The 24610-nt window shown below is 47.0% G+C and overlaps 11 protein-coding genes across 11 annotated transcripts; 8 read left to right on the top strand and 3 right to left on the bottom strand.

Moving 5' to 3' along the window:
* Positions 1–275: 275 nt before the first annotated feature.
* Positions 276–3199, top strand: EDB82DRAFT_544447 (uncharacterized protein; the record flags this gene model as incomplete). The annotated part of the gene is made up of 7 exons (XM_065609408.1): positions 276–453; positions 511–785; positions 839–957; positions 1008–1617; positions 2021–2070; positions 2120–2325; positions 2379–3199. The coding sequence occupies 7 exons, from the start codon at positions 276–278 to the stop codon at positions 3197–3199; spliced, it is 2259 nt and encodes a 752-aa protein (XP_065466128.1).
* Positions 3200–3603: 404 nt separating this feature from the next.
* EDB82DRAFT_454917 (general substrate transporter) lies at positions 3604–5624 on the top strand. Its single transcript, XM_025734375.2, has 2 exons — positions 3604–4114; positions 4171–5624. The coding sequence occupies exons 1-2, from the start codon at positions 3925–3927 to the stop codon at positions 5541–5543; spliced, it is 1563 nt and encodes a 520-aa protein (XP_025587267.1). The 5' UTR covers positions 3604–3924; the 3' UTR covers positions 5544–5624.
* Positions 5625–5906: 282 nt separating this feature from the next.
* Positions 5907–8418, top strand: EDB82DRAFT_439072 (Melibiase-domain-containing protein). Its single transcript, XM_065607782.1, has 3 exons — positions 5907–6052; positions 6104–6707; positions 6754–8418. Exons 1-3 carry the CDS (start codon positions 6022–6024, stop codon positions 8294–8296), a joined length of 2178 nt encoding a protein of 725 aa, XP_065466127.1. The 5' UTR covers positions 5907–6021; the 3' UTR covers positions 8297–8418.
* Positions 8419–10541, bottom strand: EDB82DRAFT_454911 (fungal-specific transcription factor domain-containing protein). Its single transcript, XM_025734598.2, has 3 exons — positions 9421–10541; positions 8917–9367; positions 8419–8871 (listed from the first exon to the last, which is right to left on the bottom strand). Exons 1-3 carry the CDS (start codon positions 10374–10376, stop codon positions 8437–8439), a joined length of 1842 nt encoding a protein of 613 aa, XP_025587269.1. The 5' UTR covers positions 10377–10541; the 3' UTR covers positions 8419–8436.
* Positions 10542–10647: 106 nt separating this feature from the next.
* Positions 10648–12602, top strand: EDB82DRAFT_494004 (MSF superfamily transporter). Its single transcript, XM_025734709.2, has one exon. The coding sequence runs from the start codon at positions 10863–10865 to the stop codon at positions 12498–12500; it is 1638 nt and encodes a 545-aa protein (XP_025587270.1). The 5' UTR covers positions 10648–10862; the 3' UTR covers positions 12501–12602.
* A 56-nt stretch (positions 12603–12658) lies between these two features.
* EDB82DRAFT_544442 (acyltransferase) lies at positions 12659–14137 on the bottom strand (the record flags this gene model as incomplete). The annotated part of the gene is made up of 1 exon (XM_025734820.2): positions 12659–14137. One exon carries the CDS (start codon positions 14135–14137, stop codon positions 12659–12661), a length of 1479 nt encoding a protein of 492 aa, XP_025587271.2.
* A 1260-nt stretch (positions 14138–15397) lies between these two features.
* Positions 15398–17155, top strand: EDB82DRAFT_424750 (cytochrome P450 monooxygenase; the record flags this gene model as incomplete). The annotated part of the gene is made up of 5 exons (XM_025734931.2): positions 15398–15736; positions 15789–15894; positions 15960–16028; positions 16085–16660; positions 16716–17155. The coding sequence occupies 5 exons, from the start codon at positions 15398–15400 to the stop codon at positions 17153–17155; spliced, it is 1530 nt and encodes a 509-aa protein (XP_025587272.2).
* A 749-nt stretch (positions 17156–17904) lies between these two features.
* EDB82DRAFT_544440 (uncharacterized protein) lies at positions 17905–18736 on the top strand (the record flags this gene model as incomplete). Its single annotated transcript, XM_065609407.1, has 2 exons — positions 17905–17980; positions 18033–18736. The coding sequence occupies 2 exons, from the start codon at positions 17905–17907 to the stop codon at positions 18734–18736; spliced, it is 780 nt and encodes a 259-aa protein (XP_065466126.1).
* A 290-nt stretch (positions 18737–19026) lies between these two features.
* EDB82DRAFT_544439 (uncharacterized protein) lies at positions 19027–20096 on the bottom strand (the record flags this gene model as incomplete). The annotated part of the gene is made up of 2 exons (XM_025735153.1): positions 19027–19129; positions 19189–20096. 2 exons carry the CDS (start codon positions 20094–20096, stop codon positions 19027–19029), a joined length of 1011 nt encoding a protein of 336 aa, XP_025587274.1.
* Positions 20097–20749: 653 nt separating this feature from the next.
* EDB82DRAFT_553167 (uncharacterized protein) lies at positions 20750–22158 on the top strand (the record flags this gene model as incomplete). Its single annotated transcript, XM_025735264.2, has 1 exon — positions 20750–22158. The coding sequence occupies exon 1, from the start codon at positions 20830–20832 to the stop codon at positions 22156–22158; it is 1329 nt and encodes a 442-aa protein (XP_025587275.1). The 5' UTR covers positions 20750–20829.
* Positions 22159–22803: 645 nt separating this feature from the next.
* Positions 22804–24489, top strand: EDB82DRAFT_544437 (pyruvate kinase-like protein; the record flags this gene model as incomplete). The annotated part of the gene is made up of 2 exons (XM_065609406.1): positions 22804–24346; positions 24416–24489. 2 exons carry the CDS (start codon positions 22804–22806, stop codon positions 24487–24489), a joined length of 1617 nt encoding a protein of 538 aa, XP_065466125.1.
* Positions 24490–24610: the final 121 nt, after the last annotated feature.

Raw genomic sequence — 24610 nt, 5'->3', positions numbered from 1 at the left:
GCTCGGCCAATCTCACCATTCCCATTCATGCCTGGACAACCCAATGTATTTTCTTCAGTAGACGAGAAGACAGAGACATATTTATGCACAAGAAAAAAGTAAGCAATTATGAAAAATATGTCAATTGAAAATATCTAACCTCTTCAGTGGTGCAATTTCAATTTATCACCTTCCAAACTCCCGAAGAGCAGAATGACAAGACCACGAAACGAGTGGCCCGTTCACACGCAGTCAAACAGGCGTTGCAGAACAAGAGAAATATTCAACAAGCATCCATGGAGAACTTTTGCATCCACACTCCGGAGAATGGAAACAGCATAAAAAGAGCCATACGCAAAGGAAACCATGATAGATACTTAGCCCCATCGCCAGCGACATTGAGCGCGAGTACAATTGATCCATTCGACAGTCTTGCAATTAAAGGAACGAGACTGCAACATTTCCTTAACAATTGTGGGCCTCTCACTCGCTGCAAATAGAATCTAATAATAGCTAACTGAAGACGAACAGACGAAGCCCGATTAGCTCCGGAACCAGTCTTCAGTGTTTCTAAAGACCTCGATTTCCAGAACTTTCAGTCAGTTTTTCGTGCTGGTCTTGTTGACCCTGCCTTGTCAAATGCGGTGATGCTATCGTTAGCGTTTGCAGCTAGTGGAGGCATCATCAATAAGGAATGTCTCATCTATCGAGGCCAGGCCATCCATCATATTCGCGAGACAATGATGTTCAACCATAGTGTCTCAGAGTCAACAATTGGTGCGATTTTACTTTTAGTTGGAGTTGAGGTATGAGAACCTGGACCGAATGCCCATGTGCTGAGCTGACATCAAAGTGCCAGGCCCGACTAGGAACGGTATCGCAGGTAGACCTGCATATGGGAGCTGTGCAGCTTCTACTTACAACCTGCCAAAACTCAGGTATTTGTCTCACTGAGGGGATTAAACGTGCGATATTTTGGTAAGTTCTTGGAAGTGCGTTTCTTGCTATCGTATTAACCTCTTCAACAGGCAAGACCTAAATTCTTCGATTCTAGTCGGTTCAAAGCGTATGTTCCATCACAAGAGCTTCGCTGAGCTCGAGTGGGAAAGAGATTCTATTGCTACGGATCTCTTGCAATTACCGCCAGGCTTCCAGATCCGATCTCATCTCTTTAGTGATGAGTTTATAGAAGTGCTAGAAGATATCTACGCTCTTGAACGTATCCGCGACGATTATCGACCGGCCGATTGCGTTGTATCGGCAGTATTCATCAATGGTCATACAGCATCTATACAATCACGGTTAGAAGCCCTCCCGAAGGCGACACAGCTATCAAGATGTTGTTATCTTGGAGCGTATCTATGCTCTGTTATGCTATGCTGTACAGTATGGTGCGCTTTGGTAATTCCTGTGAGTTATTTTCCAACTTTTTGTTATAAGGCTTTGCTAATATGCAAGGCCAACATATCCACGCAGTTGCTCTTTGAACTTCAACAGGCATATAATGATCCAGTGTGGGACGAGCATGCAGATTTATTGCTCTGGCTTATCTACATGGGAGGCGCATTCTCTCCCCGTGGACCTGTACGCTCAAATTACATCAATATGCTGAGATCAGCAATGTCTGAAAGATATGGTGTGCTGCAGTCATGGACTGAAACGTATGAGATACTGAGGGACTTTCTTTGGTCTGATGTAGCGTTCAGGATCGAAGTCCGAAAACTCTGGGAAGAAGCTTCCAGACAATCCTGATAGAGGTAGATAATTGTCATTTCTGCATCATATCGCGCAACTGATTGAGAGATCTGGAAAATGTCTTATCCACAGCCCTGTAGTGTTGTAACAGAATTGTTAGTGTATATACATATTTGTCGGTGTAAATCTTATCTAAACTAATAAGCGTTGTCAGCCCCGCTTGGAGCCCAGAGGATACGACGTCATTTAGACGTCTTTGACGTCGTTGATATTTCGATAGAAAAAGCTACTTCTACAAATACCAATTTATAAGGAATTAATTACTCTCGTGCACACAATCGATCAGTCGAATCTGGAATATACAATAATCAAGATGGCTTCAAAGAACGTTTTTATGTAAGTGTCTTACTTAATTGACCATTCGTCTGACTCTAACGTCGGCTAGCACTGGCACCACCGGTTTTATCGGCGGTGACGCATTCTATGCTTTGACCAAGGCTCAGCCAAGCTGGAAGTACACGATTCTTGTCAGAAGTGAGGAAAAGGGAAAGGATGTTCAGAAGCAATATCCAGATGTGAAACTGGCCATCGGATCGCTGGATGACTCTGAGGTTATCAAGAAGGCTGCTTCAGAGGCCGACATTGTTATTCGTACGTCTATCTTCAGCTATACACTGGACTCATAATGCTAACTAGCCGTTCAGATACTGCTGACAGCTCTGATCACGCTGGGGCAGCACGTGCTATTGGGGCCGGCTTACAGTCTACACACTCTGAATCGAACCCCGGTTATTGGATTCATATCAGCGGTACAGGAATTCTCTGCTGGTATGACCAAGACAACAAGCGCTACGGTGAAGCACCCCTCCCAGATCAATCATACAACGATTTGGAGGGTATCGACAAGGTCACATCTCTGCCCGATACCGCCTTCCATCGCGACGTTGACAAAATCGTTCTGGAAGAGGCCGCAAAGAACCCTGATGCTGTAAAGGTCGCTATTGTTTGCCCTCCCACAATCTACGGAACAGGTCGAGGACCTACCAACCAGCGCAGTCGCCAAATTCCAGGCTTAGCAGAGACTACGCTGGAGAAGGGCTTTGGGCCCATCATTGGCGCCGGGAAGACGGAATGGGATAACGTCCACGTCCACGACCTGTCCACTCTGATCGTCCTCCTTTCTCAGCGTGCAGCATCTTCTGACAATCAAAACGAACAAGAGATCTGGGGTCCAAAGGGTTACTTCTTCGCTGAAAACGGTACTCACAAATGGAGCGAAATTTCCACTCTTCTTGCCAAGGAGGCTAAGAAGCAGGGTCTTCTTGACAGTGATGAGACAAAGGTGCTTGATGTGGATGAAGCACAGGAGAAATTGGGATTCCAGGCTCTTTCTTGGGGACTAAACAGCCGTGGTGATGCAAAGAGAGCGAGGAAATACTTGGGTTGGAAGCCTGTGAGTCCCAGTTTGGAAGAGTGGTTGCCTGAGGCGATCCAGGTTGAGGCTCAGCGACTGAAGAAGAATTAAAGTTATTGTACTCTGATACATGAGGTACTCGGGTCTAAAATACAATCTCTCTAACTTTGCATGTGTGAATAATGCGACGGCACTTCAACCTTGCCCAGATCTGATGGTATTCTGGATAGATATTTACAGGCCTTGCCAGACTGGCAGCTCACTTTAGGTGAATCGAAAGTTTTTTTTAGAACCCTCGTTTGCCAAATTCACTATATAAGGCTTCGCAACGAAAGTTGAAGACTTCGTGGATAATTGCTTTGAATGCATAACCCTGATCTTATACGGCCAATGGGGAGATGACGCTAGCACCGGACCAAGGACACCCGACGAATACCCCGGGCCACTTCCCTCACAAAAGTCATGTCTTATCGGCTCCGTTTCCCCCGAGACGCCACATACTGGTGCGGGGAAAACGAGTCTAACCGACCCAAGGATAATCAATGTCCAAATTCCTGCTCAGAAGCATTTGACTCCGGGGTAGATCTGGGGTAAAGAGCGGGACTAGATGCATCGGGCATCGGCACAAGTCATTTGAGTGGACTGAAGAGGGCAGTCTGGGGGTAAATCTTGGCTTTGGCGGCAGATTATCTCCTGATATTCTGGTACGAGCGCTTCGGTAAAGGAACCGAAAAAGAAGACTCTCCACATGTCAAAGAGTTATAAAGACTGTGGAGATCACTTTCAGTCTCCTGTACCCAGTTGGAGATAACTGTCTCTCCCACCTACAATTCAACATGGCCTCCAAACAGGGAATTGAAGAAGCGCACATTCAAGACGCCGACTCGAATGAGTTCCAGGGCCTCGTTCTTAACGATGTCATTCCAAACGATCGCCCGCCATGGTACGCGGATTGGACGCTATGGAAGCTCAATCTATTGCTTCTGAGTGGTTTGTTAACTCAGACGGCCACTGGCTTCGACGCAAGTAAGAACAACACGACAACTTCATGGAAAATAGATCATAACGTACTAACAAACTAGGCATGCTCAATGGTGCACAGTCTCTTCCACAATGGCAAGAATATTTCGGTGAACCAAAAGGAACTCGTCTTGGAGCCATGACCTTTGGTCCCAATGGTGGCGTCCTCATCTCGATCTTGATCTCCTCTCAGCTTTGCGACCGACTCGGTCGTCGTATTCCCATTCTCATGGGATCACTCACCATAATCATTGGAGCCATCGTCCAGACCTGCTCTTACAACTACGGCATGTTCGTCGCGTCCCGTTTCATCATCGGCTTCGGTCTAGGAATCGTTTCAACCGCCGCACCACCTCTACTATCCGAAGTTACATACCCCACACACCGAGGAAAGGTCGTGTCTTTCATGATGGTATCTTGGCCACTTGGTGCTATCATCGCTGCGTGGGTCACGTACGGTAGTTTCCGGATGACGAGTTCTTGGGCATGGCGTCTACCCAGTCTTTTACAAGCCACTTTCTCCGTTATTCAGGCTTCTCTAGTTATGTTTGCGCCCGAATCACCACGTTGGTTGATCTACAAGGGTCGATATAAGGAAGCTCAGGATATTCTGGTAAAGTGGCACGGTTATGGAGATCCCAACTCTAGACTTGCGCGTTTCGAGATGGCTGAAATCACTGCAACTCTCGAAATTGAGAAAATCCAGAAAAAGTCGCGATGGGCCGAGTGGGTTTCTTCACGTGGTAACTGGCATCGATTCTTCCTCGCCTTGTACATTCCCGCCATGTTGCAGTGGTCCGGTAACGCTCTCACCTCATACTACCTGGCCAAAGTGCTCAATTCAATCAATATCACCGACCACAAGACCCAGCTACTTTTGAACGGCGGTCTTCAAATGTGGGGTTTCGCTTCTGCCGTTGTCTTTGCGACGCTTGTTGATAGATTTGGTCGTCGATCTCTGTTCCTCCTTGGCATGTCAGGCATGGGTGCTTCGTACATCATCTGGACAATCTGCTCCGCGCGCAACCAGCAAGAGAACTTTGAACACATTGGTTTTGCGGGTGCAGTTCTAGCTATGATCTTTGTCTTTTCCTTTTTCTACCACGCCATCAGTCCCATCGGCGCGACATATATCATGGAGGCAACACCTTATTCGCTTCGCGCAAAGGCATCCATGCTTTACCAGCTGACGGGCAATTTGGCGGGTGTGTACAATGCTTTTGCAAACCCTGTTGCAATGGAGGCGATTTCGTGGAAGTACTACATTGTTTGGTGCGTCGCTATCGGTATTCATTTGACACTGATTTTCTTCTTCTTTCCTGAGACCAAGGGTCATTCGCTTGAGGAAGTAGCAGAGATCTTTGATGGGCCTGATGCACCGGTTGGTTCCAACGCGATTGGGCAGAAGAAGGTGGATGATATGGCCATGCATTAGATGGACAGTGTAATCTAGATTCGATCATGTCATATTGTACGCATGAATCTAATTAGAAACAATCAACGTTATCTTCAATCGACGTCCTGTTACCGCACCAAATAGTGAACTGCAATGTTCTTGGCCTCGCCAATGCCAATTCTCGGTTTGCCTCAATGGTGGACCGCACTAAATTTAAACTCGGACGAGATGAACTCCGAGTGGACTAGGCGATTGGTTGACTGGGAGTAGCAGTGCTGCAGAATGAGCCAAGTCGGACATGTCTCATCTCCCCGCGCGATCAGAGCTCAATTAGCCCCATGGGGAAATACTCGGATTTCTACCACAAAAATAGGCGGGGAACGGAGATAACCAAACTGTGCTAAGGAATTGTCTCTTGAGCCATTCAACATATTTATAGAGAGCCTCATTTTACTTTAGACCTTGATCTTTGTTGGTATTTTAAAGCCATTTTTTCGTGTTCTGTCTATCAGCCAGGATGACCCTTACAACAAACTTCAAAATCGACCGTGCGTCCCCTGTAGCAATCTCGTTAGAGCTCCTGAACTGACAATCTCTAGCAATCGTGGTCGACGGGACATCATTCGCCCTCAATGGGAAGAATGTCTCCTACCGCTTCCATGTCGACTTAGCGACTGGGGACCTTCTTCTGGATCATTTCGGTGCCCGCGTGACGGAAAACCCCATTGCCCAGATTCAATCCAACGGCGGAGGCTGGTCCACGCAGGCCCATCTTCGTCGCGAATTTCCAGACCTTGGCCGGGGCGACTTTCGCACTCCTGCTGTGCACATCAAGCACGCAAAGGGTTTCACGGTCTGTGATTTCAAGTACAAATCGTACACAATCATCAAGGGCAAGCCCGCTTTGGAGAAATTGCCTTGCACCTTTGGCTCAGACGACGAGGTTTCAACACTTGTGATTCATCTGTGTGATGAGCAGAGTTCAGTTGCCGCCGACCTTTCATACTCGATCTTTTCAAACTCTGATGCTATCGTCAGAAATGTCAAAATTATCAACAACAGTGATGATGTCATTGTGGTCGAGAAGCTAGCTAGCTTCAGCGTTGATTTCCCCCACGACGAGTATGATATGTTGCAGCTCCAGGGAGAATGGACAAGAGAATGCAGTAGGACTCGCCGAAAGGTCGAGTATGGAACGCAAGGGTAAGTAAATGAAGCGCCAGGCACATTCTTCGGCTAACAGTCAAAGGTTCGGAAGCACGACTGGTTACTCATCTCATTACCACAACCCATTCTTGTCTTTGGTCAACCCAACTACAACCGAGTCTCACGGTGACGCTTGGGGCTTTTCTCTCGTCTACACTGGGTCTTTTAACGTCGAAGTTGAGAAGAGTCACCAAGGGCTAACCCGAGCAGTCATGGGGATAAACCCATGCCAACTCTCTTGGCCATTACGTTCCGGCGAGTCTCTCCAATCGCCCGAATGTGTTTCGGTCTTTTCCAACTTCGGTATTGGCGACATGTCACGAAAATTCCATCGTCTCTATCGCCGGAACCTTATCAGAAGCAAGTTTGTTTCCGAAACTCGCCCAGTCTTGCTCAACAGCTGGGAGGGTCTCTACTTCAACTTTGACGAAAAGACAATTTACAAGCTCGCACAAGAGTCTGCTAAATTAGGCGCCAAGCTCTTTGTACTTGACGATGGCTGGTTTGGAGACAAACATCCTCGTATCAACGACCACGCTGGCTTGGGTGACTGGGTTGTAAATCCCAAGAGATTCCCACAGGGCTTGGGTCCTCTCGTTGAGAGTGTCACCAAGCTCAAGGCTGCAGGGTCTGAAGAGAACCTACAGTTTGGTCTGTGGGTTGAGCCTGAAATGGTTAACCAGAAGTCTGAGCTCTATGAACAGCACCCTGAGTGGGTTTTAAGCGCTGGTACCTACGCACGCAGTGAGACTCGTCAACAGCTTGTCCTGAACGTAGCACTTCCTGAAGTGCAGGAGTATATCATAAATTCAGTGGCCAAGATCCTGGATTCAGCACCTATCACTTACGTCAAGTGGGATAACAACCGAGCGATGCATGAAAGTCCAACACCTGGTAACCAACACGCTTACATGCTTGGTATCTACCATGTCTTTGATGAGCTGACTACTCGTTTTCCCAATGTCCTCTGGGAAGGCTGTGCTTCTGGCGGTGGCCGATTTGATCCTGGCATTCTCCAGTACTTCCCACAAGTCTGGACATCCGATAACATGGACGCCTACGATCGTGTTCACATTCAGTTCGGCACATCATTGGTGTACCCACCATCATCTATGGGAGCACATGTGTGCTCTTCACCAAACGACATAACAGGACGTTCAATCCCGATGAGCTTCCGAGCTCACGTCGCTATGATGGGAGGCTCTTTTGGATTTGAACTTGACCCGGACCACACGCCCGAGGAAGACAAGAAGCAAATACCAGAACTGATTGCGCTCGCCGAAAGGATCAACCCAATCATTATCAGTGGTGACATGTGGCGACTTGTCTTACCTGAAAAGTCCAATTTCCCTGCGGCAATCTTTGTGTCAGAAGATGGAAGCGAAGCTGTCCTCTTCGCCTTCCAAATGATGTCAACTACTGTTTCCAACTTTCCCCTACTTCGCCTGGCGGGTCTCGACGCAAATGCAAGGTACAAGCTTGATGGAGGTGAAATTTATTCTGGCGCAACGTTGATGAATGGTGGTATTCAGTATCGATTTGGTACTGACTATGATAGTAAGGTTGTTCTTTTGGAACGGGTATAGAAAATGAGGCATGCTCTTTCGTGCAATCTTTGAGGATGAGGATACGAGACATGGTGATATAAACCAAAAGGAACTCTGGGAAATGATACATATGTTGCGTTAGATCAATGAAATGATTAATTTTATTCCACAAGATACACTCAATTGAACGACAAACCAATCTCGGGATCAAACTGATCACACACTACCGATGCATCACTCCACGTGGCAGTCACAACAGGTGTGCTTAAATCCAAGAGGTCAAGACCAGTCTCCGGTTCCCAATCCAACGGCTCAACAAATTCGTCACTTTCTTCCGCTATCTCCTCCACAATAGCATCTATCTTACAATTTTGGCCGTCCAGCATATCCCACTGAAAATCGATATGTGCGCTCGGATCTGAGAGAGAGAACAATGATTCTGAGTGCTTGAGAAGATTGGGTAGCAGGTGTGACTGTGATCCGCGAACAGTAGATAGAGCATGGATTACTACAGAGAGTAAATCACGAGGGCCGTTATCTAGTGCATTGCATGTCCAGCCGGGAATTTGAGCCGTGTCAGCAAGACTGACTCCGACATCGAATAACTTTTGTTCCTGGGAAAAGTTAAAAAGGATTCACAAAAAACATAAGTATCTTACCATTCCGATACCATGGCAGTCTTTAGACTTGGTCCCCACGGACCCCAAAGCTGACATGATGATCTTCCCTGCATCCATTGGAAGGGCAGGAGGAAGTAAAAGCCCAAATCCAGACGCAGAAGATGGGTTCTGTCCAAATGCAATACGCCACATAGATACCCGAAGCCATTGCTGCGTTATAAGGGTATCGAACCGTTGGCTTTCAATGATTGATTGTTCTGGTTTGACCCTACATAGCTTCTCGTTTATGTTGTGGACAAGTTTCAAATCTTCGAATCGTCTGTCGTCGTTTTCTGGTTGCCATTCATATAATGAGTATGGGAGTGATTCAAACAGGCTGATGTGGTTTATAAAATCGTGCATGACAACAGGACAGTTCGAGTCAACAATTTGTGGCTTGTTCACAGTACTTCGTAACATGACTGGTCTTCGATGCTGTAAGGCGAACGTCCTAGAATAAAAGTCAATTTTGTAATAGACAAAGACATGGTGAGGGATCCATACCGTTCTGTTACGAATAAAAGCCAAAACACACGTCGTCTCTTTTCTCTATCCTTGTCAGGTAATCCATGGTATCCTGATTCCCGAGTCAAGTCAAGCGCCTGGGCGAGAGTGATGCTCTGATTGAGGTAGTACCACGCATGACGAGAGTCGTTGAGGTTCCCGTAGCTCGCAAAAAGGAAGAATGAAACCAGAACAGAGTCGAGAGTCGTATCATCAATGACACTGTACTGTCGTAGAGAATTCTCGGCAAGGCTCACCAAAATGTCTCCGTCTAGCCGTGGTTCAGGTGGGATTTCCGTGTTGAGGTCGTTGTCGGACCCGTCAACACGTTTATCCAGTCGTAGTTGCATTCTTGTCGCGGCACATATAGCAAGTATGAGGGCATACCGTGAAGGCGGAAGTTGGTCTATTTTGGCAGCATCGGCGAGAATGTCGTCGTCGACCACGGGCATGATCGGATAGAGAAATCTCTGAAAGAGCTGTATGTGAGCGACGAGGGATAGCGACATGCGGTTGCAGAGGTCTTCGGTTTCGAAAATAGAGTCATTGGTTAAGGTTGGTATCTCTGGTCCAATGTACAGAGTCGTGTCGCCCAAATTCGCGTCTTGTGGAGGTGGAAGAGGTTGAAAGTCGTGCTGCGGTGGTGATGGTACCTGTGCTTGGGCCTGTGTTTGTGATGGTGGCTCACTTTTGTTTTGCTGTGCTGCATTCGATTGATCCCCCGGCGTGACGATCCTGAATTGGTATGCATCAAGAGTTTCAAGGCCCTGTCGAAGCTGCGCCTGTCGTCTTCCTTGGCCCTGCTTTGGTCCTTTCCTCCGAATGCTGTGACGGTATTGACAACGGAGATCACCGAGGTGGCAATTCTTGCAAGGTAAACCACGATCACACTTGACCTTTCGGAAGCGGCAATTATCGCACACTTGGCCGCGCTTTTCCTGCATAGTAGTAGTCATCGTAAATCCACCAAACCGGGGCAATTGTTCACTCAATGGAGATATAATCGGCTCATCAAGTGCTTATGGAGTGGCCTTGTTTTTTCATTCTACCACCTGCTATTCTCGGCCCGATGAAAGCAGCGAAAGAGAGGGGTACCCACCGAGTCGGTTAGTTCGTTTATGTTACCAATGAGAATATCGCTACATCAAGCCCAGGCCTAGGCTTTTCTTCAGGAAGGTCAACTACACTTAACCAAATGGGGTAATTTTCGGATCTCAAACGAGTCAAACCATTACCACCTCCCCATGGGGCGAATCTGCATACCCCATGGGGATGACAAGGAGGAAACAGTAGATTGGGAAATACATCCGTTGTGAGGACCAAAGGTTTCCATTATATAACCTCAAGGATGCGGCACCGATCAAGCCAGGATCATCGCCAGCATCGCATCTCATCTTCCACATTCACAACACCTACAAATCGATCTATCGCTCCCAATCAAGATGGGCAAGGAAACCCTTGATGCATCGGTCTCACACGCCGAGAGCTACGATGTCGAAGCCCGAGTTCCCACCAAGGGCGTTCACGATACCACTGACCAGGCGCGTCTTGGTGCCCAGGCCGAACACAACCTCCCTCCTCTTCAAGCCGTCCGAAAATACCCATGGACCGTGTTCTGGTGTCTTGTTGTCTCCATGTGTGTTGTGATGGAAGGCTACGATACCAATTTGCTTTCCAACTTCTACGCCTACCCTGCGTTTGCAAAGAAGTACGGTCACTGGAATGAAGAGACAAACAACTACCAGCTTTCTGCTCCCTGGCAGGCTGGTCTTGGCAATGGTGCAGGTATTGGTGCCTTTTTCGGCACACTGCTCAATGGAGTGCTTGTCGCCAAATATGGCCATATCAAGGTTCTCATTGCTTCATTAGTCGCCCTTGCCGCCTTCATCTTCATTACCTTCTTTGCGCCCAACACCACGGTGCTTCTCGTGGGCCAGCTCCTCTGCGGTCTACCCTGGGGTGTCTTCGCTACCACTGCCCCTGCGTATGCTTCAGAAGTCCTTCCCATGTCTCTTCGCGTCTACATGACCAGTTGGACCAACATGTGCTTCATCATTGGCCAGCTTATCTCAGCCGGAGTCATGGCTGGTCTCGTCAATACACCGGCACCCTGGGCATACCGAATCCCCTTTGCTCTGCAGTGGTTCTGGCCTGTTGTCCTGATCCCAATCCTCTGCTTCGCACCCGACACGCCCTGGCATCTTGTTCGAATCGGAGACCACGACAAAGCCCTCAAGAACCTCCGACGTCTCCGACCCAGCGCCACCGACGACGAACTCCGGGACGCTCTTGGCCTCATTGTCTACACTAACAACCTCGAGGAGAAGCTTTCAGTTGGTACTTCATACAAGGATTGCTTCCAGGGCTTTGAGCTTCGACGAACCGAGATCGCGATTGTTTGTTTTGCCGGTCAGATCCTTTCTGGTCTGTACTTTGCATACAACTCTACATACTTTTTCCAGCAGGTTGGGCTTGACTCTACCACAACTTACCATCTCAATGTTGGCGGTAACGGAATGGCTCTCTTCGCTACTATCCTGTCCTGGATCTGCGTCATGCCATATGTCGGACGACGAACAGCCTACCTTTACGGCATGTTTGTCATGGGTATTATTCTCTTCATCATTGGAATCCTCAACACCCGCACTGAGAACGACAAGATTGGTATGGCTCAAGCTGTCTTGACCCTGGTTTGGACATTCGTCTTCCAGCTCTCGGCTGGCCAGCTTGGTTGGGCTCTTCCAGCTGAGATTGGTTCCACGCGACTTCGTCAAAAGACTATCTGCTTGGCCCGCAACGGTTATGCTATCATGGCTGTTATCGCCGGTGTCCTTCAGCCCTACTTTATGAACCCTACCGAGTGGAACCTCAAGGGTTACACCGGTTTTGTCTGGGGTAGTACTGCATTCGTGGTCTTCGTTTGGGGTTACTTCCGCCTTCCGGAAACCCGCAACCGAACCTTTGAGGAGCTTGATGTTATGTTTGCCAAGGGTGTCTCTGCACGCAAGTTCAGCTCTTACCAGATTGATTCGTTTGACGAGGCACACGATGCCGTGCAGCAGACTGAACTAAAGGCTTAGCTATGTATAAGTAACGAAGATAGAGGAAGGGAATCGTGGTATTGTGGAGGCGGAAGTAGGCTAGATAGAATAGTATTGAATGGATATTCACGATTCTGCAAGTTAAAGAATGACGTTTCTTGTTGTACTGCCACTTGAAGTCATTAAAAGAGGGAATTCTATTCCTTCAGCCAGCTGCAAAAGCTAGTGTCCTCTTCTAAAGCGATTAAATCATCCTCTACCAACATAATATACGCTTCGATAGTCTCATCCTTGCCAGTTGGCGTTTCCCATCTTGGAAGCACTATCAAATTGCCATCAGCCCAATCAATATACGGATACCGCACAAAGACTGGCTTGCCCCTCTTTCCTTCTGCATAATCCTGGCTAAACAATGGTCCAAAATCACAGTCATAGAGTGGTAGGTCTGCCCAGTTGGATGAGATGAAGTCGACCCCATGCTGACTCATGCGTCCTATACCAAGACTTTCAAGGTCCTCAACTTGTTGCAACATTTCCAAGAAGCCACCAATATATTTATTAGTGACTTGTGTTGATGCTTCATCTACGGCCTGCATTACTGGAGCCATCGAGGAGATTGACTGCTGGTCGAAAGAGCCAGTCGTCGCTAATGTGTTAAGGGAGACATCAACCGACGATGTCAGCACGACATTACCAAGATAAGGCCCTGGTTCATCGATTGCTGGGCCTAAACGCCGTTCACCATCTACCATTTGGAAAAACCGTGAGAATTGTATCGGTGGCTGCCATGACAGGCGTGATAGACGTATACGCGTAACGTTGCACCAAATCACACAGCTCAAAATGGAGTTTATCGTGACATGGCAGTTGTTCTCTGCCAGAAAGGTTTTCGTGTACTCGAGCTTATCGCCTGAGAAAGCGAATATCTTGCTTGATCTTGGCCTGCTAGCCTCTGTTGACGAAGGGATATCTTGTTCGAGTACTCTGTCATTTTTATAATGTTGGAAAATTGTCTCGATATTGGTGATCCCAGGCTTTGCAGTGTCATTTGCAGATGCGGTAAGTCTGACCGTTCGTGTAAGAGGCTCGTTGGGATCGGGAAGGTTCATTAGAAACCCGATGTTCTCCCTTTGATGTTGCTGGCTGGTGAAGGAGGCCCATAGTTCGGTCAATGTGGCGAGTCCTCGGGCATCCATAACGCCATGATGAACGCACATGCTCAGTACCAGACCTCCTTCGATAGGTGCATATGTCGTTTCAAATACTGGGTGAGATTGCTTGGAAGTAACATCTATAAAGATAGACAAAGAGTATAGATCATCGGGGAAAAGGTGGGCGGGTCCACCCTCTTCCTTCATCCTTGCTAGACTAGGTAGTCCATTTGCCGGACCATGTTCTCGTAATAATACATTCGGACTGTCATCTGACACAGAAATTACAGCTCGAGCAATAGAGGACGTCCCGTCTTTGCTGTTATCTGTACAGTAGATGATGCGCCCTTTGAGGTACGGCAGTGTCGTTGTAACAGCACTTAATCCTTTTGAAAGGCTACCAACAGCCTTGTTAAGATCCTTGACCTGAAGTACAAGAGACCAGCGCAAATAAAACGAAGAGTTCAATTGATCAAGGGGAGAGAGGAGCGCCATCTTGGTTCTCTGATATTGTGTACACGGCATCTTAAACAAGCTTTTAACAGATGATAACATGAGCGAAGTGAATTAGATTGACAATTTCCATCGTGATGTTATTTGATTCTATAAGTACAGCACAACTATCAACAAATGCGGAGCCGTGATTGACGGAGCTTCCACTTACATGCAATGGTGCTAGGTTGAACAGCTCCCTGCTTCCTGCCTTGGAAAGAGAAATCCAAGTCTTACCAAATTCTCTTTTTGGGAAAACAGCTCGCAGACGAGATTAAGCCCTGGATGATCATGATCGGGGGCTCTATAGACACCCTATAGTAGACACTGAGATATTAATTATCTTCATACAATATGAGAAAAAATGTCCGGAGAAATTACTCTTTTATTTTGACTAATTGCATTTTCTTCAAATAAATTCTTACTAATATCATATCTGTCAGTTCATAACTCTTAGAGTCTTTCTATATTCTCTACCCATAATGTTCTAAAGGTCGAACTGCGCTTCTATGTGTATGATAAACAGCACTGTTATTGTGAAGTCTTTTTGCCAAGCTTCTTGTGTCGCATATAACTGCAAATTTCGGGTCATTCTTGCGAGTAGGCCTAACAGTGATGATCTTACTAATCTCGTATTCTGTACCGAAATCACTTTCCAATAAGAAACCAGGTTCGGTCGGTCTGTGAGTGAGTGGAAAGGCTGGCCTGATACTGAGACCCACCAACGTGGAGGTCAAAACACCAGAATCAACTGTTCCGCGGGAAGGTTTCGGTTGTCTTTGATGAGGCGGGTGCTGACCTGGCACTTAAGAATATACCAGCGGGAAGGTGAAAATACTGAAATCCATACTATTCGGTAAGGAAGGTTGGGTCTTTTGTAAACTGTCCTGGAAGTCGGGACCATCTACCAATCAATGTGAAGGTCAATGCAATAAAATCAACATTATTCGGTGAGAAATGCTAGGTTGTTTTGTGAGTAAGTGGGGAACTGGTCTCATGGTTACGAGTCTACCAATGTGGAGGTGTAAATGCTGATACTGTTCGGTGCATAAGGTTTGAGTTCGTTTTGTTAACTGGCCTGATAATTGGGGCCCTACCAACGTGGCACGTAACACAATAGAGTTACAGAAGTTACTCAAACGGTTAACCGCAATGTCACGGGATATGTAGACATCTGTTATAAATACAGGATAACTTCTATATATTTGAATGCCATCCAAACCCCGAAAAGTAATCAAGCACAACTGGTATATTTTTCAACGCTTGATAGATCATCTTACCATCATGGCTGTAATGAGTATCATCGACCGCATGCCGGAGGTCCGAATCGACATGCTGGCATATGTTTCTTTGTTTGTCATCTTGACACTGGCAATACGAAGCTACTTGGTCCCAAAACCAAGTGCGCCTTTGCTCAACCCGAGACGCTTCTACGAGTTTTCAGATGATGGTCCAGTGTCTAGAATCCTGACCACCACACGCCAAACCATCGAAGAATGGTTTTCCAAGCACCCAGCAACACCTATGCGCCTGATATGCGATTTGGGCGAGATTACCATTTTACCTCCGTCAATGGCCGATAGTATCAAGAAGGATTCACGTCTCAGTTTTATCAAAGCATCAAACGATTCGGTATGTTGAACCTGTTGAATAGATTGTTGTTATACAGCTAAACAGCCTTCAGGCCTTTCATATTTCGATTCCCGGTTTTGAGCCGTTCCGTGAGGGTGGAATGCATGAGGCAGCACTGGTAAAAAACGTTGTTCACGGGTATTTGAAGAAAGAATTGAGTAAGTGGACAACCTTTAGCCTGGCTTTAGCAATGTTATATCAGTACTAATTATTTCGAAATTAGACCGTATTACTCTACCGCTGGCTCAAGAAACATATATGGCTATCGAAGACTACATTGGTAGTAGTAAAGGTAAGGACTTTTACACTTTCGGGATAAGGCACTGATGCTAAGTTAATTATCTACAGACTGGCATAAAGTTCCTCTAAGAGACACAATGCTACCTTTAATCACGAGGATATCAAGCCGTGTATTATTGGGTGAGGATCTGTGTCGAAACGAAGAGTGGATACGAATTGCTTCAGAGTATTCTGTCACTAGTACTGACATGGCAGCTCGCCTACGCAGATGGCCTCAGTATTTACGCTACACAGTTTCTCTCTTCTCTCGCCAATGCCGAGTGCTGAGAAAGCAGGTCAGTGACTCTCATGCTTTCATCGATCCCATTCTTGAGCGACGTCGATTAGAGGAGAAAGGTACTGTATACAATGACTCTTTGGAATGGTTTGAGAAAACCGCGAAAGCTCCGTACGACCCAGCAGACACGCAGTTGTTTCTTACTGCTGTATCGATCCATACTACGGTTGATCTCCTATGTCAAGCTATAACAGACATTTGCGCTCATCCTGAAATCATCGGTCCACTGCAAGATGAGATCAGAGAGGTTATCAAGGAGGAGGGATGGAATACGAAAGCGTTGTACAAGATGAAACTCCTTGATAGCGCGCTTAAGGAAACTCAACGCTTGAAACCTGTTCAAATTGGTATGTCGAACCCATGTCCCTTCTACAAGGTTGCCCGCTTACAGATTCAACTTAGCTTCGATGGTGCGGGAAGCGCTCGAGGACATTACACTTGAAGATGGCACATTTATTCCCAAAGGCCATCAACTTGCAGTCTCGTGCCACAACATGCGCGATGAGAAAATATACCCCAATGCGGACGAATGGGATGGCTACCGCTTCTTTCGTGAAAGAGAACAAGCAGACGCCGCCAGGGAGGATAAGATCCAACTATCTTCGACTAGTGCCGAGCACATGGGCTTTGGTTACGGAGAACACGCCTGCCCTGGTCGCTTTTTTGCAGCCAAGGAAGTCAAGATTGTCATGATGTATCTTTTACTCAACTACGAGTGGCGAATTCCCCAAGGTACAAAGTCGGAGCCAGTCAAGTGCTGTACGATATGGGTTACGGATCCAACTTTTGCACTCGAGGCGCGCAAAAAGGGAGATGACCCTGCTCTGCACCTGGCTTATTAGACTTCCTGTGCGGAGTCACAGTTCCACGTTTCCATTGTATAATTTGTCTTGCTTGAGTAGATACTTGGTTTGACCGGCTGGGATGGAGGAGATGGATAGGAATTTGTGTTTCTTGTTTTATTTGTTATTTTAAGTTTTTCCTGGTTAAGTTGTGAATAGTTAGGATTGGCCTGGTTACTGATTCACGGATTCTTACCTGAAACCTTGATTGAAATTATATCGTCTTTGACAGTTGGACTTATACCTATCCAAGAGTCTTTTTTAAACATGGTAGCATTTAACTGGCAATACACTAAGAAGCAGCCTAACCTCAGTTGCATTGACACCTAGTGTACAGAGTACTACATAAGAACGTAATGGTATTACGATATATGCATAACAATATAATACGCCTCAAATTGTGGACTGTCGCCTAACCACATCTCCCTAAAACAGGACAGGATAATGTAATTTCCCAAATGGTGCTAAAGAGATTCGATAAGAACCTTATCTGCTTAAAATCTGATCTCCCCTTATAAATCTATCTCACCTAAGTACGGACTAACGAATGTAGCGGCCACGCTATTGAGATACCATCCTCAAATAGGCAATTCAGAGTTAATGAATCGATTTAGACTGAAGTGTTAGTTGAGACTTGCCCCTATTGCCAAGTCCTTAAGAGATCAGTTCCCGCCCAAAAAACAACTGAAACTGCTTCACCAAGTTACTTGTCTCTCGTTAACGTTATTTAACCTTTGCCTATCTCCAAGATGCGTGTTTTACTCTTCGCCACTGGCCTTTCCGCGGCCATTGTAGTTGTCCAAGCCGGCGTGTGCAAACCTGCATGCAAGTAACTTCATTCGCGGCAAGTCTTCGGGGCTAACACCTATCGATACAGATACGACTACTTCCCACTCAGATGCTGTCTCGACCATTGAATCATCGGCCACTTCAGCTTCTGCCACCCTCACTGAAACCCTTGGTCTCTCCACGACTGAGACTGTCAGCCTCGAGTCCACTGAAACCTCGGCACCTGGTACTACGCTGGCCACAACCACGACTGAAGTTCTTCCTACTTCGGTCACCGAAGAACCAACAACTACAACCACTGAAGGAGTCTCGGCTACCATTTCCTCATCTACAGCCCCATCTGCAACGCCTGGCTCCATTGTCGGTACTGGACCAGTCGCTGGCCTTGCTCTACAAGGCGACTCTACACGCTTTATCCCTCTATCATTCGAACAATCCGGGTCAACACAAACCTTAATATTTACTCTCCTCCCCAATGGACAGCTCTTTACAGGCAGCAATAACAACTACCTATGCTTGAACTACAAGGATGTAGGCGTTCTTAGCCCACTTGTTATATGCCCATTTGATAACTTCTCATCGGCTCCTCTTACCTGCTTGCCATCATCTGATGACACGCTTGCTTGTAGTGCACCCAATGGATCTTGCGATTCGTCAGGAACATGCAGAAGACCTAACAGTGGCACCCGATTCTCTCAATTTTATGTCAATGATGCTCAGAAAGGCTTTTTCGGCCCTGCCTCGGGAGACTTTGCTGGCTATACTGCAATCAACCCAGTTCTCGCTCGTTAGTTAAGGGCTACCTATTAAAACAGTAAAGAAGCAATTCTTGTCTACAAGGAGTTTTTATATTCAGTCAGTCAATCAATCAAGGTTTATCTTCTGCGGTCCTGGCTGATATAGCAGCTTTGAAATATGCGATTACCACCACAATGCAAAGTTTGACATAGCATGGGGACGGCTTCGAACTTGATTACAAAGCCTACATCGTCAGTCACCCATCATCACTTTACCGACTGTCATCTCACTTTTACTTTCTCAGACGTTGTATTATTGCTTTATTGTCGACTTGTCTAGTAATCTCAAAATCCCCCAATGCCAAAACTAGTAAACTCCTTCATTGTCTCACCCCATAATAGATCTTGTAGGGCTAGACCTCGCAGTTCATACATAATCGGAGGGAAACTATGTGGGAAGAGTTAGTATACTTAGTCTCAACGTTTTAGCTGTTGGGTGTAGCTCACGCTTTGATATTGCCCTCACTAACAAAGCTACCATGGCTCTGAGTTCCCTTTGCTGTTACAGAGTCTACGTACTGCCGAGCACCATCAGTGGGGGTGCGTCCAAGAATCAGCGATGCCACGTATAAAACAGCTTCTTGCAATATGGAGCGCTCCTTCTGCCCGAACTGTGTCCCTCTACATGCGCCAGGATTCGACACATTGATGATGACGTCGTTTGAGGATACTCTCTTGCTAAGTTCGCGTGCAAACATGAGCAGAAGTAGCTTGGTGGTCTTGTAGGCCTCCCATGAGTTGAAATAGTTTGGGTTGTCCATTGCCTCCATGATAGACTCTGACTCTTTGCCGTCCCAATTGGCATAGTAGGAAGTGTCAGAGCCAACGAGACTCAGACGAGCTGGTGATCCTACTCCATGTTTGTTTCGCAGAATAGGAGTCAAGACGAGAGCGAGAAGGACCGTTGACAGGTAGTTAACCTGGAATGTGACTTCGTGACCCGTTCCCTCGGTACGTTCGTAGCTGGGTTGACTTAGACCTGCGTTGAGGATGGAGATATCTAATCGTTGTAATGCTTTACATCGTTTTGCAAAAGCCAGGATAGAGTCGTAGGACGACATATCAATAATAGAGACCTCGACCTTTGCTGAAGGGAATTCCATCCGGAGCTTTTTTGCAGCTTCTTCTCCTCTCTTTTCGGACCGAACAGCAAGAATAATATGCGAGAGGTTGAGAGCAAGTAGTTGGCGTGCGGATTCGAAGCCAAGACCAACATTGGATCCCGTAATCAAAGCAACTTGACCTTGTAGATTCACGTCGCTGGGAATAGAGGGAACTGATTGGAAAAGCTGACGCCATATGAATGCGAATGGGGTTGCGTCGCCGGCAGCTTGGTGTTGTAGATTTTCAGACATGATGATAATTGGGCTCGGAAGGCGTACTGACAAAACGGGATGTTTGTGTATGTTGAGTTGTTGGGACTTTGTATTCGTCTGTAAAAATTGGTTAAAGTGGTTTACAGTACAAGATTTATGGTTTTCGCACCGCATCAAATAAGCATTACAGACTCTCATAGTTCACGTAATCCGCCGTTTGAACAGGTTTGTTTCCAAATCAAGTGGATAATAGTGGACCATCGCATAATACAACTTGCGTTGCACGATGTCCAGCTACTTTCCAATTTACATATGAGATTCTAAAAGTAACCGGAATCGCACTGCTTTGACTGGATAATAGCGCTAAAAGGTTAAAGTATTTTCGGTATTTAGCTCGGATGGATCCGAGATGTCCCCGAAAAACATGGCAGTGGGGACGACCACGAGTCAAGATCATTATTTTCGGTGTCTCCTTTCTTGTTGTGCTAAATATGATTCCAAATGTGGTCCCTCAACGCATCACGTACGAAAATCTATGCTACGGTAAACTAAGCATGAGTAAGAAAGGCATCAGAATTTGTCAAACGTTGATGCATAACGTTGCGTTCAAAGCACTGATTACAGGTTTTGTTCCTGCATTCCATTAAACTATCCATCTACGTACTTAAAGAAGGGCTAGCTTGGTAGAATTATTCCAGAACTCAACACAAACGCATTATCTTCTATCTTCTATCAAAAGAATCTTATTCAAACACACCATCTACCGATCAATATGACAATCCAATCACAGCAACAGTCCCAGGCCATTCCTGTCCTGACCTCCCAGAACGGCAGCAAGCCTCAAGACGCAAACAAGGAGGTCGTTCAGAACGTTGCCGCCAAGGGAATAGAATACTTCAACCCTGAACAGCTTCCTGCACCCGGCCTCGGTCTGAATGGTCCCAATGATACGCTGCCAAAGGTCTTTACACCCATCAAGATTCGCAGCATGACCATGCCCAACCGTGTTTGGGTCAGCCCTATGTGCCAGTACAGTGCTCGTGACGGCTTTCAGCAGCCTTGGCACTTTGCTCACTACGGTGGACTGGCCCAGCGTGGGCCTGGTCTCATCATGTTGGAAGCTACCGCTGTGCAAGCACGGGGCCGTATCACACCTGAAGATTCTGGCATCTGGCTCGACTCTCACGTTGAGGGGCTGCGAAAGCACGTCGAGTTTGCCCACGCCAACAACTCCCTTATTGGCATCCAGATTGGTCACGCTGGTCGCAAGGCGTCCTGCGTTGCTCCTTGGTTAGACGCTGGACTTGCTGCTGAAAAGGCTGCTGGTGGATGGCCTGATGATGTGGTGGGTCCTAGTAACGAGCCATTTGCCCCTGGTTACCCTATTCCTCGTGCTATCACCCTCGAAGAAATTGAGCAATTGAAGGAGGGCTTTGTTTCTGGTGTTCGTCGAGCGGTCAAAGCAGGGTTTGATGCCATCAACTTCCATTTTGCTCACGGTTACCTTGTTTCGAGCTTCCTTTCTCCTGCCACCAACAGGCGCACCGACAAGTACGGAGGTAGTTTCGAGAACCGAGTCCGACTTGCCCTCGAGATCGTGGAGGCTGCTAGAGCTGTTATGCCCGAAGATATGCCCTTGTTCACTCGCATCAGTGGCACTGACTGGTTGGAGAATAACCCCGAGTACGAGGGAGAGACTTGGACTCTCGATCAGAGCATCAAGCTTGCACACCTGTTGGCGGATCGAGGCGTCGATGTTCTTGATGTTTTCAGTGGTGGTATTCACAAGATGCAAAAGGTTGCTGCTGGTCCTGGTTATCAGGCACCTTTTGCCAAGGCCATCAAGAAGTCAGTTGGAGACAAGATGTTCATCAGCACTGTCGGCAGCATCAAGACAGGCACACTCGCAGAGGAGATCATCGCCGGTGGAGAGGATGATACGCCATTGGACCTTGTGGCTGCGGGTCGTCTTTTCCAGAAGAACACTGGACTTGTTTGGTCATGGGCTGATGATCTGAACACTTCCATCCAGATCGCCCATCAGATCGCGTGGGGCTTCGGCGGCAGAGCCAAGAAAACCGCCCCAAAGCTTGTCCTCTAAGGAGGCTCCAGTCCAATAAAATTGCAGATAGAGCACATAGTACATAGAGTATAGATTATAGATCACAGATAAAAAGGATATTATATTATCGTCTTCGAACTTCTCCATCTCTAGCATTAATCATGTGCACGATACGTATTCAGACGGATAATGGTTTTTTAAGTTAGCATCAATATTTCTAATGATAATTTCGCTACACAATGAACCTATGATCTGTAATTGTGATTTTGAGTAGCTACTTTGCTTCGTTATGAGTTAGTTGTGGAGGAGATGCAGGATCTGCATCTCCAATAGCGTATGTATAGGCAATCGGATAGCCCGGATGGGCCAAAGGAAACGAAAAGGCCATAGATCCACTCGCACCACTGCATCAATAAGAGATTACTCAATATGAACTTGGCACCGATCGGTATTACCGACGGATATCCCGCGGGATTTCCGGTCGCCGTCCAGTCGCGTTGCAGAATTGTTGCAATCGTCATCAAACCGCGGAATTAACTTTCGTTCAGGACTGTGATTTTCCGATATCATGTGGGTTAACTACGCTCATGGTGTATGGACTGCGGGATATTCGCTTGAACCACTTATCGCATCATTTCACTTTGGTGTTTTTTGTTACTGAAACTACCAATTTCTTCCAACACAATGGGTGTTCCATCAACAAGAAACATTCCAAAGGAGAATGTCTTCGAACTTCAAGACGCGCCGATCCCAGAAACTGGCGTTCTCCTTCAAGTCCGCGCTGGAAAAGTAAAGGAGCGTGGTCTGGCAGGCGAAATCACGTCTGCCATCTACAAACAAGAACAGCACGGCCCGACATGTGTCACAGTGACTGGCATTTTAGGCGACGAACATGCTGCCAAGAGCCATGGTGGAACCGAACGCGCAGTGCATCAGTACAACCCAGAGCATTACCCAGACTGGCAAGCGGAGGATGCCCCCGAACCAGGCCTATACGATATCGGAACGTTTGGCGAGAATCTTGTTGCAACCAACATGAACGACGACAACGTCTGTATTGGCGATATATACAAGCTTGGTGACGAAGTTGTCCTCGAGGTCAGCGAGCCTAGACACCCATGCTTCAAACTCAACTCCCGATTCAAGTGGCCGAGAGCCCTTAAGCGGACGATACGAACCGGACGATCGGGTTGGAACTTTCGAGTATTACAAACGGGAAATATCTGCAAGGGTGACACAATTTCCTTGATTAAGAGACCATATCCCAAATGGTCGGTTCTCAATGTCCAGAGGATACTAAGAGCAAGGAATGTCTCCCTTCAGCTATTGGCAGAGTCCATTCAACTACCAATGCCAGAAATGTGGATAGAAATTGGAAAAGAAAAGTTAAGGAACTCGCCAAAGACATACACACTGGTTGAAGCTCAGCTCGTTACCTCCCGTGTTAGAAATCTCACATTCAGGTTGAAGGACGATCTCAAACTGGACAACCCCGAATTCGATCATTATGGTTTTGCGCAGATCACGTTCGGACCTGACAATAAGTTTGAACGTTCATATTCTATTGTCGATGGCGACTTGTACACGTTCAGTCTAGGCATTTCTCTAGATCGCAATTCTCGCGGTGGTTCGGCATATATCCACAAAGAAATGAAGACTGGTGACGAGATCCAGATGTCACCTGGAAATAACCTAGGCGCACAGGAAAACGACAAGAAGGCCGATCCGGATCTCGAATGTATACTTATTGTGGGAGGCATTGGCATCACAGCCTTTCTTCCATCGATCCGTGAGTGGGAAGCCAAAGGACAACCATACCATCTTCACTATGCTGTACCGAGCCCCAACGATGCCCCATTCCTCCACGAACTTCCAAGAGACAAGACGACGTTATATGCCAAGTCAGAAGGTCAGAGACTCAACATCTCAGAGGTTATACCGCAGCCCACGACCGAAGACAAGACCTTCCCTGCCCGTATCTTCTCATGTGGGCCTGGGGGTATGATGAAGGAATGTCAGCGCATCACTTCCGAGCTAGGATATCCAGAACACTTGGTTCACTTCGAAGATTTCGGTAGTGGTGGTGATAACCTGGGCGAACCGTTTGAGGTGGAGGTCCAAGAGTTTGAAACAAATAGGCACGAGACGATGACGGTTCCCTCCAATAAGACCCTCCTCGACGTTCTCAACGAAGCTGGCTTCGACGTACTTTACTCGTGCAAGTTTGGTGCTTGCGGTGCTTGCAAGGTGACGCTCTGCAAGGGGGAGGTTGACTACAAGAGCACGTCACTATTAGAAAAGGAGAAGGGCACCGCTTTACAGGCATGTGTTGATCGCGGGGTTGGGAAGCTTGCCGTAGAGATTGATTAGAAACAAATCCTCAACAGATTGTAAACAAATTAAGTGAGTTCCCCGACAGTACCTTAAAGCTATTGCGTCCGTCGAGCGTTGGTTATGTCTGCCTTTACACAGCAGCATTATACAGTAGTCG

Source organism: Fusarium venenatum, assembly GCF_020744135.1.
Source record: "Fusarium venenatum strain MPI-CAGE-CH-0201 chromosome Unknown EDB82scaffold_1, whole genome shotgun sequence".
Classification (NCBI taxonomy): domain Eukaryota; kingdom Fungi; phylum Ascomycota; class Sordariomycetes; order Hypocreales; family Nectriaceae; genus Fusarium; species Fusarium venenatum.
Note: the sequence above shows the minus strand (reverse complement) of the source record. Positions and strands in the feature narration are given on the sequence as shown.

Bases quoted from the DNA above. Each gene is read 5' to 3' on its own strand.
- EDB82DRAFT_454917 (XM_025734375.2), top strand. From the start codon at position 3,925: ATGGCCTCCAAACAGGGAATTGAAGAAGCGCACATTCAAGACGCCGAC. The intron at 4,115-4,170 runs GTAAGAACAACA...CTAACAAACTAG, and splicing joins GGCCACTGGCTTCGACGCAA to GCATGCTCAATGGTGCACAG.
- EDB82DRAFT_439072 (XM_065607782.1), top strand. From the start codon at position 6,022: ATGACCCTTACAACAAACTTCAAAATCGACC. The intron at 6,053-6,103 runs GTGCGTCCCCTG...GACAATCTCTAG, and splicing joins AACAAACTTCAAAATCGACC to CAATCGTGGTCGACGGGACA. The intron at 6,708-6,753 runs GTAAGTAAATGA...TAACAGTCAAAG, and splicing joins GTCGAGTATGGAACGCAAGG to GTTCGGAAGCACGACTGGTT.
- EDB82DRAFT_454911 (XM_025734598.2), bottom strand. From the start codon at position 10,376: ATGACTACTACTATGCAGGAAAAGCGCGGCCAAGTGTGCGATAATTGC. The intron at 9,368-9,420 runs GTATGGATCCCT...CTTTTATTCTAG, and splicing joins CTTTTATTCGTAACAGAACG to GACGTTCGCCTTACAGCATC. The intron at 8,872-8,916 runs GTAAGATACTTA...AACTTTTCCCAG, and splicing joins ACTGCCATGGTATCGGAATG to GAACAAAAGTTATTCGATGT.
- EDB82DRAFT_494004 (XM_025734709.2), top strand. From the start codon at position 10,863: ATGGGCAAGGAAACCCTTGATGCATCGGTCTCACACGCCGAGAGCTAC.